This window comes from Erythrolamprus reginae, chromosome Z, assembly GCF_031021105.1.
Source record: "Erythrolamprus reginae isolate rEryReg1 chromosome Z, rEryReg1.hap1, whole genome shotgun sequence".
NCBI classification, from domain to species: Eukaryota; Metazoa; Chordata; class Lepidosauria; order Squamata; family Dipsadidae; genus Erythrolamprus; species Erythrolamprus reginae.
The window spans coordinates 1,197,439-1,216,237 of NC_091963.1; the positions used below are offsets into that span (position 1 = coordinate 1,197,439).

The 18,799-nt window shown below is 46.5% G+C and overlaps 1 protein-coding gene across 1 annotated transcript in view; it reads right to left on the reverse strand.

The window, feature by feature from the left end:
• Positions 1 to 18,799, reverse strand: part of LOC139175709 (uncharacterized) — a 32,430-nt gene that overhangs the window by 12,249 nt on the left and 1,382 nt on the right. Inside the window, exons 2-4 of the mRNA XM_070766932.1 lie at positions 4,388 to 6,674; positions 3,281 to 3,372; positions 2,433 to 2,516 (exon numbers count right to left, since the gene is read on the reverse strand). Coding sequence (XP_070623033.1) covers positions 2,433 to 2,516; positions 3,281 to 3,372; positions 4,388 to 6,533 — 2,322 coding nt within the window. The 5' untranslated portion in view covers positions 6,534 to 6,674. The remainder of the gene's footprint in view (positions 1 to 2,432; positions 2,517 to 3,280; positions 3,373 to 4,387; positions 6,675 to 18,799) is intronic.

Genomic DNA, 18,799 nt, shown 5'->3' on the forward strand with positions numbered 1-18,799 from the left:
TTTGGGGAGGGGGTCCTTTCTATATCCCTACAAGGAGGCACTTGTGCGCCCCCTCCTCAAGAAGCCTTCCCTGGACCCAGCCATTCTCAACAATTATCGTCCAGTCTCCAACTTTCTCTTGATGGGGAAGGTTGTTGAGAAGGTGGTGGTGCTCCAGCTCAAGCAGTCCTTGGAAGAAGCCGATTATCTAGGCCCTCAGCAGTCAGGATTCAGGCCTGCCTACAGAGCAGAAACTGCTTTGGTCACGTTGATGGATGATCTCTGGAAGGCCCGGGACAGGGGTTTATCCTCTGTCTTGGTGCTTCTTGGCCTCACAGAGGTTTTCGATACCATCGACCATGGTATCCTTTGCACCGGCTGGAGGGGTTGGGAGTGGGAGGCACTGTTCTCCAGTGGTTCTCCTCCTACCTCTCCAGTCGGTCGCAGTCGGTGTTAGTGGGTGGTCAGAGGTTGAGCTCTAGGTCTCTCCCTTGTGGGGTCGGTCCTCTCCCCCCTGCTATTTAATATCTACATGAAACCGCTGGGTGAAATCATCCAAGGGTATGGGGTGAGGCATCATCAGTATGCCGATGATACCCAGCTGTACATCTCCACCCCATGTCCAGTCAACGAAGCAGTGGATGTGATGTGCCGGTGCCTGGAGGCTGTTGGGGTCTGGATGGGTGTCAACAGACTCAAACTCAACCCTGATAAGACGGAGTGGCTGTGGGTTTTGCCTCCCAAGGACAATTCCATCTGTCCGTCCATCACCCTGGGGGGGAATTACTGACCCCCTCAGAGACGGTCTGCAACTTGAGCATCCTCCTCAATCTACAGCTCACATTAGAGAAACATATTTCAGCTGTGGTGAGGGGGGCATTTGCCCAGGTTTGCGTGGTGCACCAGTTGCGGTCCTCTTTGGACCGGGAGTCACTGCTCCAAGTCACTCATGCCCTCATCACCTCGAGGTTTGACTACTGTAACACTCTCTACATGGGGCTACCTTTGGAGAGTGTTTGGAAACTTCAGATCGTGCAGAATGCAGCTGCGAGAGCAATCATGGGCTTCCCTAGGTATGCCCATGTTACTCCAACACTCCGAAGTCTGCATTGGTTGCCAATCAGTTTCCAGTCACAATTCAAAGTGTTGGTTATGACCTATAAAGCCCTTCATGGCACCGGACCAGGATATCTGAGAGACCGCCTTCTGCCGCATGAATCCCAGCGACCAGTTAGGTCCCACAGAGTTGGCCTTCTCTGGGTCCCGTCGACTAAACAATGTCGTCTGGCGGGACCCAGGGGAAAAGCCTTCTCTGTGGCGGCCCTGACCCTCTGGAACCAGCTCCCCCCAGAGATTAGGATTGCCCCCACCCTCCTTGCCTTTCGTAAACTTCTTAAAACCCACCTCTGCCATCAGGCATGGGGGAACTGAGACATTCCCCCTTGCCTATGTAGCTGTATGTATGATATGTTTGTGTGTATGCTTTTTTATATACTGGGGTTTTTAGGCTTTTTAATGTAAAATTGTTATTTTAAACTTTAATATTAGATTTGTTACTGTATATTGTTTTTATCACTGCTGTGAGCCACCCTGAGTCTGCGGAGAGGGGCAGCATACAAATCTAAATAATAATAATAATAATAATAATAATAATAATAATAATAATAATAATACAGTTGAGTTTCTGTAGGCCAACCGCTCGTTTCCACGGTAGGGCATCTTGTGATGTGGAAAGTTATGCAGAAGTCTTCTTCTGACCAGTGAGGGCGAGAGAGATATTTTTACCCCAAATGGAGTTCTTCCAATGCGCTATGTGGTGTCTGGCAATACCTTGACCAATGCCTACAACAATGAGTAGAAGACTTTCACCTTGCCAACCCTTTGAGGTAGATAGACCAGATCAGGAAACTAACACACACTAGGATAAACACTCTTAATAAAGGTGATGAGTTCTAGCGTCACCTTAGGCACCAAAGGGAATGACGTGGCTTTGAGCCAATCAACATGAATGGTAAATTCTAGTTCTACCTTAAGTATGAAAGAAAGTTGGATGGTTTTGATTCAATCACTAGGAGACAGGGAGCCCTGCCTTAGGCGTGAAAACCAGCTAGGTGCCTTGGAGCCCAACGTGAGGAGACAGTGAGTTCTGGTTCCTCATTAAGCAATAAATATATCTGGGTGAGTTTGGGCCGGTCCCTCTTGGCCAGCCCAACCTACCTTGCAGGATTGATGGTTTGGACAAAACAAGAGGAGGAAGGTGTGCTGGATATGTTCACTGCCGTGAGTGGTTTGTCAGAAAGGAAGGAAGGAGGGAGGGAGGAAAAAGATGGATAGGGAAGGATAGATGGGAGAGAAGGAAAGAGGGAGGATGGGAGGGAGGGAGGGAGGGAGGAGGAGGAAGGAAGGAAGGAAGGAAGGAAGGAAGGAAGGAAGGAGGAGGAGGAAGGAATTACCTTTCGAGATTTCTTCTCACTCCGACTTAGTTTGGGCTTTTCAGTGGACTCTTCGTCAGTCCTCTGGGAAGGCACTTGTTGCATCTGCAATATAACAAATCCATTTACTCATCCCTTACTACTAAGCAGATGCTTTTGGGGGAAAGAGCTTTTTTATGATCTCCCCAGAACAGCCCATCAATTTCCCTGTACCTTACCACTTAGCTGGCCCGACTAGTATCCGCGATAAGGACTACAACTCCCTGTCTCCTAGTTTTTGCAAAGGTCTTTTATTTATTTATTTTATTGTGCATTTTCCCACCAACCCTCCTGTCTTTGCAATTGTGGGTCAAGTTGCACAAAAGCTGCAATTTTTCACAGAGGTGTAGGTTTGGCCCCAGGCGTTTGGTGCAAAGTGCTCTCCATATCCAGTGAGAGAATTTGAGAAAATGATATGATCGCCTTGACTCCATTAAAAAAAGCAACCCTGGGGATGACAAACGCTAACCCAGAACCTTTGGACAAGGTCCACATATCTTGTCTCCCGTTCTTTCTAGGATCCCTTGATTTCATTTTTGATTTATTTATCGTTAGAAAAGATGCAATTTCAGATGCCTTGCGAGCACAGCCATTAACAATGGATAACACTGAAGTGGGCAACGGGGAGTTGCAGTCTCAGCTTGGGGAAAGAAGCAGAGCGGGCAACTGGGAGCCAATCACTGGGAATTCTAGTCCTGCCTTGGGCAGGAAATACAGTTGGGTGACTTTGAGCCTCTCTCTCTCTCTCTCAGCCCACCCCACCTCAAATGTGGCTGACTTGGGAATTCAGGGAATTGAGATCCACCCATTTTGGTCTGCAAGGGCCACACCTGCGTCTCCTGAGCTGTCCATGGTACTGGAACGTTCGATTCCTCCAATTCTGGCAGGGATCCTTGGTTGCTTTCGGAATCATGGAAACATCCTGCAAAAAGGTATTTAGCGTAGTCTATCCGAGGTCTCCTTTACTGATGCTCAGTCCTCAATTTACAGCAGCAGCAACCTTGCTGTTGTTAAGTGGGACATTGTGAGCCTTGCCCCCATTTAATCTCCTTTCATTCCACAGTTCTTAAAAGAACCACAGCAGTTGTTACGAGAATCACACAGTCATAGAATCCTTGGGCTGGGAGGGACCTTGGAGGTCTTCTAGACCAGGGGTAGGCAAAGTTGGCTCTTCTATGATATGTGGACTTCAACTCCCAGAATTCCAGAGCTAGCATGATTGGCTTAGGAATTATGGGAATTGAAGTCCACAAGTCAAGAGCCCATTTTTCCTACCCCTGTTCTAGACTAACCTCCTGCCTGTCCTGGTGGGCATCCCTGAAAGATACACCAAAGATCATAGAATCCTCAGGCTGGAAGGGACCTTGGAGATCTTCTAGTCCAACCTTCCACCCACCCTGGTGGACATTCCTGAAGGTCTCACCATAGAATACTAGAGCTGACAGGGACTCTGGAGGTCTCCCAGTCCAACCCCATGCCCCAGCCATCTAAGCCCACAAATGCTCTCCTGTATACACCTGTGATGTACACAGATCTAACATTTGTCCCCAATGTTATAGCTAGTCCTTGACTTGCAACCACAGTTGTGCCCATTTTCGTTGCTATGTGAGAAAGTTATTAAGTGAATTTGGGCCCCATTTTATGACCTTCCCTGCCGCTTTTGTTAAGTGAACCATTGCAGTTGTGAGTAACACAGTTGTTATGGGAATCCAGTTTCCGCAATATTGGAAGGTCACAAAAAGGGATTGTGTGATATTCAGAATGCTTCAACCATCAAAAATATGAGCCAATTTCAATCATGTGACCACAGGATCATGAGGAGGAGAATTGGTCCCACAGTCCCTTTTTTCGTTCTCGTTACATCGATTGCTAAACAAATGATCGTAAGTGAACAACTATCTGTAATAGCCCAGTGGGAAGAAAATGGGAGCTCTTACCTTCCTCCTGCACAAAAGTCTCTTGGACAGGTATGTTTTCCATACAAGGACCTGCAGTTGGAAGAGCGAGTTGCAAGGTAGCTGATGGGCTTTGGCCTTCGGTGAGATGATTTTCCATCCTCGGATGGCTCGTGTCCATCTCTGCCTCCTCCATTTCCATCAACATTTCTTCCACGGTCTTCTCATTGGCCATCCCCTTGGCTTCTAGTTTTGGAAGATCTTCTGGAGGACTTTGAGATGGGCTTCCATCCATTACTTCAGATTCAGCTTCCCCAGGGGCAGAGACGACGTCTTCCATGCCAAGCTGGGTGGCTTCGTTTGGTGCAGAACCTTGGAATTGAGTGGTTTTTACCTTGGTCCCTTTTGGCCCTTCGGTATCGTCAGTCTCCAAGCACAGTTCAGAAAGTTTAGGAGTCATGGTATCATCTACCACCTCTCCATCATTGGAAGAGTGTCCAGATTTGTCTTCTATTTCTCGATCTTGTGCTGAGGCATCAAGAAAGTCCTCATTGTCTTCTTCAAGGCTGTTCCCTGGAGTGTAGCTCGATGCCAGAAAAGAAAGCAAGTCGGGGCTTGCCTCAGAAAACGCCACCATTGCATGGTTGTTGTTGATCTGGTAAAAGAGTGATCCTTCCTTTAGTTCATCTTCTGAATCTTCACAGACAATGAGACTGTCCTGGGTTGCATCGGAATCTGCTAGGATGATTTTGGGTTCTTTTAAAAGATCCCCCTTCGATTCAAGGAGTGACAGAAAAGGCTTCTCCTTCTCAGAAGTGGTCTCCAACAGCTCACCATCACCCGACTGCCATTCGGCGGAGCATCCGCTGGCGGCATCATCTTGGTTGAGGAACTCCAGCAGCTGTCTCTTAGATTCTTCAAGCCGCGTAATGATGTCCACGATAGGAACGTTGTCCACACCTACCAGATCTTGCAAATTAAGTATGGGGATCCATTCCAGGGGGATGATGATCCCTGCACAATCCTGGTCAATCAATTCCTCGTCTAGGGGAACAAACGATGGAGATTCCTCTGCGGTGTCAGTCAAAGGAGACTGGTTGTCCAATTCATCATCAATATCAAAGCAAATAATCAAAGACTCTGCAGACTCAGAGCCCCCTGAGTCTGGGTGGGTTGATTGAGCATCTGAGTGAGGCAGATGTGTTGGAGAGATGGGGGAAAGGACCATTTCCTTGAGGGAATCTCCTTTGTCATCCCGAGTTGGGGGACTTAAATCTTCAGAAGCCATCACCGAGTCCTCTTCTCCTGGCCCCGGCTGAGAAATACAAGTACTCTTTGAGAAGACATCATCTGGGCTCTCTGGTCGAGTTTGCAGCTGGGAGACAACCGTTGTATCAAAAGGTCTTGGAGGTTTCATCGGATCCTCCTCTGTCAAGGTTTCCTCTTTTGGCCTGCCCTTTTCCTCGGACTCTCCTCTCCTCTTTTCATCCCCTGTTCCACAAACGGTGTCTTCATCTGTGTTGTACGCATCTGAGGATACATCCATCTCGCTCTCACTCTCCAGGTGTGGCAGCTTGCTCTCTGGGTCTTCCTTGAACTCTACAACTGTGTTGGTGACCATGACATACTGCTCAACGCCATCCTTGCCGTCATCGGAAGCAGAGTCTGAGGCCTGGGAGGTATCATCCGGATAAGCAAAGGACTCATCCACACCTTCATCATTGGATGTTTCTGAGAAAGAATGCAAGACAGAGGCGGACGCACTGCCGTCATCATCATCATCATCCTTTGTGCTATAGACAGCATTGTTCTCCACCACTTTTGCTTCCAAAAGCGTCATAATCTCCATTAAATCTGCCTTGAAAAGGAAGCTATCATGGAAGAGGTGGAGCGGAGCTGGTATCCCCTGATCGCCCTCAAGAAGCATCATGCTGTCCTCCAGAGAGGACATAGGTGGCTGGTCTTGAAGGCCACTAGGTTCACCCACCGTAGTAGGACCGACTCCAAATAGACCCAGATGCTCAGAAAGAGGCCTAAGGACAGTGGCATGGGGACGAGCAAAGGGGAAATCTTTCCACTCTCTGTTCATGAAAACTGCCAGTGTTTGTGCCGCGTGAAGGCAACAAACTCTCATTCTTCTCCAAAGAGCTGGAGCTAAGGTCAGCATCCTCCTTGGACTCATCACCATCGGGGGGCCAGAAGGAATAGGTTTGCTCGGCCTCTTGCAGGAGAAGATTCAAGGGAGTGTCGGGCATCACGGCTGAAGAAATTGGCGCGGCGTGATGGACTTCCCTCGGCATCGAGGCATTGGGGAGGCTTTGAGAGCCATCTGTAGTGGGGAGAGAGAAGGAGTGTGTGTGGGAAGCAGAAGGCAAGTTGTATGCCTGGCAAGAGACACAGCGAGATTTAAGCCACTTAAGAGGCTTGGAGACATTTTGAACACAGTCACCTTTAAAAGAGATTTGGGAAAAAGGAAGAATTGGACTTACTAACTGTTCTGTCTTGCACGGCAGCCGGCAAGTAATTAGCCCCAAATTAAAACTCAAACATAAAGGTTTCAAAAGGAACAAGAGTCTATTTACAAGGACGTTTGTTGAACGTTTAGCCACCCTGAGTCCCTCGTGATTGGGCGGCATAGAAGTCAAATTAACTAAACTGCACAAACACGATCCAAAACAATGTCTTTCAACTGCCAAAATCCAGGCATGAGGCCAAGTTGATAAGATAAATTCCCAAACAGTTGCTTCTCGAGCCAAAGTCTACTTACAAGAATATTAATTAATTAATTAATTAATTAGCTTATTTATTTATTTATTTATTTATTAGATTTGTATGCCGCCTGTCTCCGTAGACTCGGGACGGCTAACAACAATAATGAAACAACATATAACAAATCTAATATTTAAAATAATTTTAAAACCCTTATTTAAAAAACCAAACATACACACAAGCATACCATGCATAAATTGTATAGGTCTAGGGGGAAGGGAATATCTCAGTTCCCCCATGCCTGACGACAAAGGTGGGTTTTAAGGAGCTTAGGAAAGGCGAGGAGGGTGGGGCAATTCAGATCTCTGGGAGGAGTTGGTTCCAGAGGGTCGGGGCCACCACAGAGAAGGCTCTTCCCCTGGGTCCCACCAAACGACATTGTTTAGTCGATGGGACCCAGAGAAGGCCAACTCTGTGGGACCTAACTGGTCGCTGGGATTCGTGCGGGAGAAGGCAATCCCGGAGATATTTTGGTCCAATGCCATGAAGGGCTTTATAATAATAATAATAATTTATTAGATTTGTATGCCGCCCCTCTCCAAATACTCGGGGGGGGGGGGCTCACAACAATAATAAAACAATGTTACAGTGGAACATTATAGATCATAACCAACATTATGAATTGTGACCGGAAACTGATCAGCAACCAATGCAGTCTGTGGAGTGTTGGTGTGACATGGGCATACCTAGGGAAGCCCATGATTGCTCTTGAAGCTGCATTCTGCATGATCTGAAGTTTCCGAACACTTTTCAAAGGTCGCCCCATGTAGAGAGCGTTACAGTAATCGAGCCTCGAGGTGATGAGGGCATGAGTGACTGTGAGCAGTGACTCCCGGTACAAATAGGGCCGCATCTGGTGCACCAGGCGAACCTGGGCAAACGCCCCTCTCGCCACAGCTGAAAGATGGTTCTCTAATGTGAGCTGTGGATCAAAGAGGACGCCCAAGTTGCAGACCCTCTCCGAGGGGGTCAGTGATCCCCCCCAGGGTAATAGACAGACAGATGGAATTGTCCTTGGGAGGCAAAACCCACAGCCACTCCGTCTTATCAGGGTTGAGTTTGAGTCTGTTGGCACCCATCCAGACCCCAACAGCCTCCAGGCACCAGCACATTCACTTCCACTGCTTTGCTGACTGGACATGGGGTGGAGATGTAAAACTGGGTATCATCGGCGTACTGATGATGCCTCACCCCATGCCCTTGGATGATCTCCCCAGCAGTTTCATGTAGATATTAAATAGCAGGGGGGAGAAGACCGACCCCTGAGGCACCCCACAAGGGAGAGACTTCGAGGTCGACCTCTGACCCCCCACTAACACTGACTGTGACCAACCGGAGAGGTAGGAGGAGAACCACTGAAGAACAGTGCGTCCCACTTCCAACCCCACCAGCCGTATCGAAAGCCGCTGAGAGGTCAAGAAGCACCAGGACAGAGGATAAACCCCTGTTCCAGGCCCGCCAGAGATCACCCATCAGTGCGACCAAAGCAGTTTGCGTGCTGTAGTCGGGCCTGAATCCTGACTGTTGAGGGCCTAGATAATCGGCTTCTTCCAAGGACTGCTGGAGCTGGAGTGCTACCACCTTCTGAACAACCTTCCCCATAAAGGGAAAGTTGGAGACTGGATGATAATTGTTGAGAATGGCTGGGTCCAGGGAAGGCTTCTTGAGGAGGGGGTGCACAAGTGCCTCCTTGTAGGGATATGGAAAGGACCCCCTCCCCAAAGAAGCATTGACAATCTCCTGGACCCAGCTCTGTATCACCTCCCTGCTGGCCGAGACAAGCCAGGAGGGACACGGATCCAGCAAAAAGGTGGCAGAACTCACAGCTCCAATGGCCTTGTCCACTTCATCAGGTGTCACCAGATCAAACTCTTCCCAGACAGATGGACAAGTATGGGCCCTAGTCATCTCGACTGACTCATTGTCAGTCAATTCTGTTATCCAATTGGAGTCAAGGTCTGCCTGGATCTGAGCGATTTTATCAGCAAAAAACGTGTTAAAGTCCTCGGCACTACTCTGCAAAGGCTTCCCAACTCCCCCCTGGTTAAGAAGGAAGAGGGTCACCCTAAACAGAGTGGCCAGGCGGGATTACGCTGATGCAATCTTGCCGCCTTGAGCACCACTTTGTAAGTCTTAATATGAGCTCTTACAAGTGTTCGATCGGATTCTGACTTACTCTTCCTCCATCGCTTCTCTAGTTGTCTCTTCTGGCGTTTCAAGTCCTGGAGCTTCTCGTTGAACCATGGAGCTCTATGGGGTCTAGTGCCGCGGAGAGGTCGCAATGGCACAATCCGGTCAAGAGCCTCCGCTGCAGCCTTGTTCCAGGCTTCAGCAAGAGACTCTGCCAAACTGTGGACGAGTACATCTGGAATAACCCCAAGCGCTTTCTGAAAGCCCTCTGGGTCCATTAAGCGTCTGGGATGGAACAACCTAATCGGTTCCGCCTCCCTGCGGAGAAGGATTGGAGCCAGGAAGTCAAGCAGTAGTAGAAAATGGTCCGACCATGACAAAGGGAACATTTCTAAGCCCCTTAGTCTCAGACCATTACTCAATTGCTCAGAGAGGAATACCATGTTGAGTGCGTGCCCCCCCCTTGTGAGTCGGTCTCTGTACTACGTGAGTCAGGTCCATGGCTGTCATGGTGGCCATGAACTCCTGTGCCAGTCCAGAGGTTTTGCCGAGTGATGGCAGGTTAAAGTCCCCCAAGACAATAGGTCTGGGGAACCCCACCACCAACCCGGCTACCTCCTCGAGTAGCACAGGCAGGGCTTTGGACATGCAGCTGGGAGGCAGGTACATGAGAAATAAGCCCACCTGAACCCCTAAGTCCAACTTCACCAGGAGGGACTCACAACCTGCAATCTCTGGAGCAACGAGTCTACGCAGGCAAAGGCTCTCCCTGGCTATAATAGCCACTCCTCCCCCCCTTCCCAGGGGTCGAGGTTGATGCCATATCTGAAACCCAGCTGGGCAGATTTCAGAGAGAGGAACTCCTCCCTCCGGGCACAGCCAGGTTTTATTTACACATGCCAGGTCGGCCTCCTCATCCAGGATCAAATCCCGGATGAGGAGATATTTATTTACTACCGACCTGGCATTGAGTAGCAGCAACCGGAGCCCAGGGCCAGAGTTACACTCATCACCAGTACCCAAGATTGGGCTCACAGAGCCAGAACAAGGGACCGTTATTAAGCAGCCCCACATTCCCCTGGAACGACTAGCTCTGTGGCTCCTGCCATATCTGCCTCTCCCCAGCAACACCAGGATATTCTGACCCTCTGCCACTCCAGAGATCGGTGCCCCCTCCCCTCCCACCTCTCCAGTGTCAGGTAGGCTAATTAAATCATTCACACCATTTCCATTCGTTTCATCCATACCAAAATCCCACCCAGCCCACCCATAACAATCACTCATGTCATACATATTATCGTATCCACCCCAATTATCCATCAAATTTAAATCCCCCCCAATAAATTAGCTAAAATTACTAAAATCTCCATATAAAATCCTATTAATAATTGATAATTAACTCTATAAATGTTGCATCAAGGTTTGTCAGGCAAAAACATTCTTCACATGCTCTTCTGCTCTGGAATCATGAACATTGGCTTTTTGCAAACAGCACGTTCCAACTCCTCCCCCTTATATACTCTCTGGGCATGCAGACTATGCACAGCTGTGCTCACTTCCTTTCTGAGCCTCCTCAACTGCTCCTGCTGCCCCTACATCCTTCTTACCCGTACATTCAGGATTGGATCCCTTATCTCCTCTTCCTCCTCCTCAGACCTTGGGAAATCCTCAGTTAGGGGCTGCAAACCCCCAGTTGAGGGTTCTATAGCCTTTGTAGGCCCCTCACACTCAGTCTCTTCCTCCTCTGGCTCACTGTCCGACTCCTCGGACAGCCATACAGGCTGACCGTGCACAGATGGCCCTAGTTCTTCAGGCTCAAAGGTAGCTCTCCGGAAAATGAACTGCGCAGGTCAAAACGTACATCTAAGCCACCAATCAGGTTGCAAGACTACGTCACTTGGATAAACTCCTAATACCCAATCACCAAGCTAAAAGGGGAGGAATGTTATGTCCGAAAAGAAATAAGTAGTAAAATCATTGATTGGTTAAGACGTGGCTTGAATAGAAAGAACCACCAAAATTAAACGGTTGTCTTAAAAAAGTTCCCGCCTAAACAGAAGTGTATAAATAGGGCAACGGGTTAGCTGTTGCCCTTGTTGGTAATTGATTGTTGAAGAGAGATGTTCCTCTGTTGTGCCTAACGAAATAAACCTGTTGAATTGAATCAGTCTCCGAGTACTGATTTAACACTATCCATGCGCAGTTCCCGGAACCTCTCTTCGTATGTCTTGGTTTCTAGTTCTCTCTCATTTTGGTTGCTCTTCTCTGCACCTTTTCCAGAGTTTCTATGTCTCTTTTGAAGTGTGGTGACCAGAACTGAATGCAATTATTGTTATTGTTATTGATTAGATTTGTTTTATTTGTTTTATTAGATTCACCTCACGCCAAGCCAGAGGGGTGAGGTGGCAGGTTCTAACGGCCAGCTATTCAGGATCCTGGCCAGCAGCTTCAAGCGGGCAGTGGGTGGGAGGGGGAGGCGGGGAGGGCTCTGACTGAGAGCCCTCCCTGTCCCCCCTCCTGCCCACTGCCCACTTGAAGCTGCCGGCCAGGATCCTGAAGCGCTGGAGGGGAGGTGTCAGGCTCCATCAAGCGGGCAATGGCCAGGAGCCGCTGAAATGAGAGAACTAGGGGCAGGGATTTTTGGCGGCACCCGGCCATCGCCCACTTGATGGAGCCTGACACCTCCCCTCCAGCGCTTTGCCTCCTGCCAGGCAAGAGGGCTCGGGAGGCAGGTTTTGCGGGGGCTTTTGATGATCCTGGTGGGCAGCTTCAAGGGGGTGATGGCCAAGAGCCGCCGAAAATCCCTGCCCCTAGTTCTCTCTCATTTCGACCGCTGCCGGCCATTGCCCACTTGTAGCTGCCCGCCAGGACCCACAAAAGCCGGCCTGGCAGCACCTGCCACCCGAGCCCTCTTTCCCCGCAGGAGGTGAAGCGCTGGAGGGAGGTTGTCAGGCTCCATCAAGCGGGTGATGGCCGGGTGCCGCCGAAAATCCCTGCCCCTAGTTCTCTCATTTCGGCGGCTCCCGGCCATTGCCCACTTGATGGAGCCTGACACCCCTCTCCAGCGCTTCAGGATCCCAACCGGCAGCTTCAAGTGGGCAGTGGCAGGAGGGGGGGCAGGGAGGGCTCTGAGTTCAGGGCCCTCCCCTTGCGCTGAAGGGGGGTGTCAGGCTCCATCAAGCGGGCGATGGCCAGGAGCCACCAAAAATCCCTGCCTCTAGTTCTCTCTCATTTCGGCCGCTCCCGGCCATCGCTTGCACCCCATCCAGCGCTTCACTTCCCGCTGGGCCAGAGGTGTTGAGGTTGGGATTCAGGTTCGGGTTTGGCGAACCTACCTGAACTCCAACGGCAAGTTCGTCCGAACCCGCTGAACCCGAACTTCAATGGGTTCGCCCAACACTATTTCTAATCTTTTCGTTTCTTTTCTACTCTTTGATTTTATATTTTTTTCATTCCTTTCCTTTTTATATTATGTATACTGTCTACTTTGTAATGCCTTTTTAAATGTATATATTCAATAAAGGGTTGTTTTTTTTTAAAAAAGAAAGTGGGTAAAGGTGGGCGGAATACTTAGATTGGACATCAAAAAATAGATATAGATGGAAACTTAAGAGAGAAATGTGAGAGGCAAGGGAAAAAAAGCACAGCAATTAAAATAATATAGTGGACAAGAGATGTGGGTAGATGATAATTATTCTAATTGTTCTTCTGATCTACTGTTCCGTTTTCCTCTCTTTATTTTAAAGCACAGCAATCAAAATACAAGGATATAAGAGATGATGGACGGGTGATTCCTTTTTTTAATTGCTGCTCTGAGTTTCTCTCTCATCCTTTTTCTCTCTCTCTTTTTAGGCAGGTGACATAATTAGAAGATAGACAGGGAAGAAAGAAAAAAGTGTGATAAAGAATAAAGAATAAAGGGTAATGTAATAAAAAGCTAGAATATGTGATAGAAATAAAGAGAATATTAATGTATACACTTGGATAAAATTAAAGTAATAATGAGAAAAAGATGGAATAATTAAATGAGGATAGATTGTAAATTAATATAGATGTGTATTGTTATTAGGAATACATAAATTGATTAAATGTAATAATAATGTTCAGTCTGATCAGTTTTATACATGTTGGAATGTACGGTGCTCAGTTTCCACCTTGTCCACGCATTGATTTGACATTTTTAAAATAAAAAATAAAAAAAGTGTGAAAAAAGAAAGAGACAGACATAAGGAGTCTACTGAGAGGGGCGGCAAACAAATCTAATAAATAAATAACAAACAGACAGACAGAAAGAGAAAAAAAGACAGAGAAAGAAAGAAAATGACAGAGAGAGAACAAGGAGACAGAAAGAAAGAGAGAAAAACATAAAGGAAGGAGTAAAGAAAGAAAGAAAGAAGGAAGGAAGGAAGAGGAGGGAGAGAAGGAAAGAATGACAAAGAGACAGAAAGAGAAAGACAGAATACAAACAGAAAAAGAACAAGGTAGAAAAAGAGAAAGAAAGGAAGAAAAAAAGAAAGAGAAAGTAGAAGAAGTGGGAGGGAGAAGAATAGAGGGGGAAAGAACAGGAAGGAAGGAGGGAGAGAAGAGGAAGGAAGAGAATAAAAGGAAAATAAAAGGCAACAGGAAAAAGAAAATGGAGAGAGAGAGAGGAAGGAAGGGAGGGAGGGAGGAAACATGAAGGAGGGAAGAAGAAAGGAAAATAAAGAGGGAAAGAAAAAGAAAGAAGTATGAGAGGGAAGAAGAAAATGAGAGAGGGAAGCAGGCAGCAGGAAAGATGGACAAATAAAAACAGAGAAGGAAGGAAGGAGAGAATGAGAGTGCGTGGGAATGAAGGAAGGAGGAAGGAAAGATGGAAGGGAGGGAGGAAGGAGAAAAAGTAAAGAGGGGAGGAAAATAGAGGAGGAAAGAAGAGGAAGGAAGGAAGGAAGAGGAAGGAAGGAAGAGGAAAGAAGGAAGGAAGGAAGGAAGGAAGGAAGGAAGGAAGGAAGGAAGACAGACCATCATGCTACCTCCTTGGGAAGGATTTCAAGAGGTGGAGAAAAAGCCCAAATACCCAAATGCTTTAAGCTCCCAGAATGCCCCAGCTGAACTTACAAGGGCCTCCACTTGTACTTGATCTTGTATACACCACTCTCTGCATCAGCCACAGAAGGATAAGCAAAGGTAAAGAAATAAGCAGACCTCTGCTTACAATATAACCATCATTGGGTGCAGAAAATTGGTTAGTACGCAGTTTGGTCTTTAAGTGAGGCATCGTATGATTGCATCATTTTTTGCAACCTTGTTTTTTGACAAGCACCAACCCTAGCAGAGCAAGCAGTTGCACATAAAGACAGAGCCCCACACACCTCTAGCACTGATGATGTTCCCTAGTTGGATCACGACACGTATGCAAAAAAAACAACGCTCAGAGAGCACCCACTACCCCCCCAGTCCTTCCTCTTCCTCCTTCTCCTCTTCCTAGCCACTCCCTTTAGTTAATGGGCCCAGCCCCGACTTTGCCAGCCACGGTTGTGGCATTTCAGTCCCCTGGGAACAAACCATAATGCGAAACCATTGAAATGGCAAACTGAGATCAAAGCGTGGTTGTGTCTTTATAATCCTTGGAGTTTTGTGGGGGGGGAGAGGAAGCTGAGCTGTATTCCCTTGTTTATCCTCCTGGTGGGATGGACTGCATATCTCAGAATCCAGAGTCCGGGCTGGCACGGATGGGCTTTGTAATCCCAATCAAGGTCTTTTTGGGGGCCATATGAGGAAATGCTGAAGTCCAGAGGCAGGGGGGAAGGGAGGAAGAGAAAGAAGGTAAAAAGAAAGGAAGAAAGAGATAAAAAGAGACAGTGAGAAAGACAGTGTAAAAGCAAAGAGAGTGTGAGAGAGAAAGATAGGAGAGAGAGAGAGAAAGGAAAGAAAGAGAAAGGAGGCAGAAAAGAGACTGAGAAAGAAAGAAAAGAGAGACAGTGAGAAAGAGAGAGAGAGACAAAAAGAAAAAGAAAAGAGACAGTAAGAGAGGGAGAGGGAGAGAGAAGAAAGAGAGAGACAGCAAGAAAGGAAGAAAAAGAGAAAACACACACAGAAAGGAAGCAAACTGAAAAAAGAAAGAGACAGAGAATGATAGAGAAAGAGAGAGAAAAGAAAGTGAGAAAGAGAAAAAAAGGAGGGAAGGAAAGAGAAGGAGAACAAAAAAGACAGAGAAAGAGAGAAAAAAGAGAAAGAGAAAGAGAGAGAGAGACAAACGCACACACACAAAGATGAAGGGGTTCTTCTGATGCTCTGGCGCTCCCTCATTGAGGGATGGTGAGCTTCAGATTTAGAGCTGCCCCCCACTTGGGACCCCTAGTGAGCAAAGCCCCCTCCCCACCTGTCTTGTCAATGTCCCAAACCAGAGAAATGGGTTTTTCTCACACTGCCTGCCTGATTTCCCCATTTCGACTCTTGGAAAAGGTGATACAAGCCCCCAACTTATGACTGTTCCTTTAGTGACCGACATTGTGACAGGCCTCACAAAAAAGGAGCCCCTTTTCATCCTTGCTCACACACTGTGGGCATCCCCCTGCCCAAACCCTCCCCTTGCACTTAGGTTCCATTAAGAGGGCCATCTTTGTGTGATGTGGATTCAAAGCAGGCTGGAGGATTCAGGAAATTGGAGTCCAGCCCTATTAAAGCCTCCCGACTGAGGAATTCTCGGAGTGGAAGTCCACCCATCTTGACAATGCCAAGCATCCGAGTAATTTGAATCGGATTGGGGATGGGGCACCACCAGGAGATCCTCGTGGAAGATCTGACATACTCCCCTCACCCCAAATAGCAAAGCTAGAACTTTCCAAATTGCCCCTTTTCCTGACAGACGGAGTGCCCTCCCTTCTTTTCCCATCCCGAGGTACTCCGAAAACCTTGCACTACAGATCCCATCCTCCCCAGCCACTCGTGTCTAGAGCGGGACTCGACTTAGGGCCATCGGACTTCAAGGCAGAGTAACAGAAGAAACCCACACTTCCAATTCCACCACCTCCTACCGGTTGGTCCTCCAACTAATGACTTGTAGCCAGTTCTCGCCTTTATAACCACTGCAGCATCTCCCAGTCATGTAATTAAAAATTCAGCAGTGTGTATTTACACTAGTTGGTTATAACATCCCAAGTTCAAGTGATCGTTGTTTGTTGTGACCTGCCCAAGTGGGCTTCACTGAATGACTGCCTGTTCTGTTTAACAACCAAAGGACCAACAGGTCATTCAATCAGGCGCCGCTCAAAACAGAACCATTCCTATAAAGACTGTGATGATTGGCTGAAAGAGTGTGGGGAAAAGCAATCTTAAAATCGGATGTGACTCATTTAACAACTTGCCTCGCTTAGCGATCAAGGGTCTCATCGTAAGTCGAGGATTCCTCATAAAACTTCATGTCCACACTGGCCCCTTGGTGTCTTCCAAGGTGACATGGGGTCAAGACGCCAAAGGTCCCCTCCCACACCTAAGGTGAGACCCTTGTCATACTACAAGTCCCATCATCCTCACCCGGGAAAGATAGGATGGGAGTTGTTGTCCAAAACAGACCTTTCCCTTAACCAAACAGATCCATCTGGCAGCTTCTTTGCCTTAAATCTGTATCAGTTTCTCAAACTTCATCAAAACAATAAAGAGAAAGAGACAGACATTAAATAGAGAGATAGAAAGAAAGAGAAAAAGAGAAAGAAACAGAAGGAAGGAAGGAAGGAGGAGAGAGAAGGGAAGAAAAGAAAGAAAGAAAGAAGAAAGAAAGAAAGAGAGAGAGAGAAAGAGAAAGAAAGAAAGAAAGAAAGAAAGAAAGGAGGGAGGGAGGGAGAAAAGAGAAAGAAAGAAAAGAAAGAGAGAGAAAGAAGAAAGAAAGAAAGAAAGAAAAAATAAAGAAGGAAAGAATGTAGGAAGGAAGGAAGAAAAAGAAAGGAAGGAAGAAAAGAGAGAGGGAAAGAAACAAGGAAAGGGAGGGAGGAAGAGAAGGAAGGAATGAATGAAAGAAGGAAAGAAAGTAAAAGAGAAAGAAAAAGAAAAAGAAAAAGGAAGGAATGAAAAAGAAGGAAGAAAAGAAAGAGAGAGAAAGAAATAAAGGAGGGAGGGAGGGAGAAAAGAGAGAGAAAGAAAAGAAAGAGAAAGAAGAAAGAAAGAAAGAAAAGAGAGAGAGAGAGAAAGAAACAAAGAAACAAAGGGAGGAAGGGAAGGAAGGAAAAAATAAAGAAGGAAAGAAGGTAGGAAGGAAGGAAGAAAAAGAAAGAAAGAAAGGAAGGAAGGAAGAAAAAGAAAGAAAAGAAAAAAGGAAGGGAAAAAAAGAAGGAAGAAAAGAAAAAGAAAGAGAGAGAAAGAAAGAAAGAAAGGAGGGAGGGAGAAAAGAGAAAGAAAGAAAAGAAAGAGAGAGGAAGAAAGAAAGAAAGAAAAGAGAGAGAGAGAAAGAAAGGAACAAAGAAAGGGAGGGAGGAAGGGAAGGAAGGAATAAAAGAAGGAAAGAAAGTAAAAGAGAAAGAAAGAGAAAAAAGGAAGGAAAGAAAAAAGAAGGAAGAAAAGATAGAGAGAGAAAGAAAGAAAGAAAGAAAGAAAGGAGGGAGGGAGGGAAAAAAGAGAGAGAAAGAAAAGAAAGAGAAAGAAAGAAAGAAAAATAAAGAAGGAAAGAAGGTAGGAAGGAAGAAAAAGAAAGAAAGAAAAAAGAGAGGGAAAGAAAGAAACAAAGAAAGGGAGGGAGGAAGGGAAGGAATGAAAGAAGGAAAGAATGTAAAAGAGAAAGAAAGAAGGAAAGAAAGTAAAAGAGAAAGAAAGAGAAAAAAGGAAGGAAAGAAAAAGAAGGAAGAAAAGAAAGAGAGAGAGAAAGAAAGAGAAAGAAAGAAAGAAAGAAAAAGAAAAAGGAAAGAGAGAAAGAAAGCAAGAAAGAGAAAGGAAAAAAAGATAAAGAAAGTAAAAGAAAGAAATAAAGAAAAAGGAAAAAAAGAGAGAGAAAGAAATAAAGAAAAAGAAAAAAAGATAAGAAAAGAAAAGATCTGAGCCAAAAGGCAACCCCCCCCCCACCAAGGAGCCAGGCTGAAGGTCTCATCTCCAACCCATGTGATCTCATCTTCAGGTGTTTTCATTTACCTATCTGATATTCTCGGGTGGTTGACCTTGACCGGGCATCAAGTCTCTTCAGCTGTGCAGCTCCTTCCCTCCCTTTTGCTTCCCCTCACACCAGCTCCCACACACACACACACACACACACAAAAGGGCCCATCTCCCCTGGACAGTGACTTTGTCAAACTGTGGTTTCTTCTTTTTTTAGGAAAAAGTTTTTTTTTTATTTTTTTCCACACCAATCACATGTGCAATATAATATATCATCAAACTTAAAATACAATACAATAATAACAATTTAGAATAGAATAGAATAGAATAGAATAGAATAGAATTTTATTGGCCAAGTGTGATTGGACACACAAGGAATTTGTCTGGGTGCAGATGCTCTCAGGGGACATAAAAGAAAAAGATACGTTTGTCAAGAATCATGTGGTACAACACTTAATGACAATAACGATTTTGAATTGGGTATTCATAATCCATCCA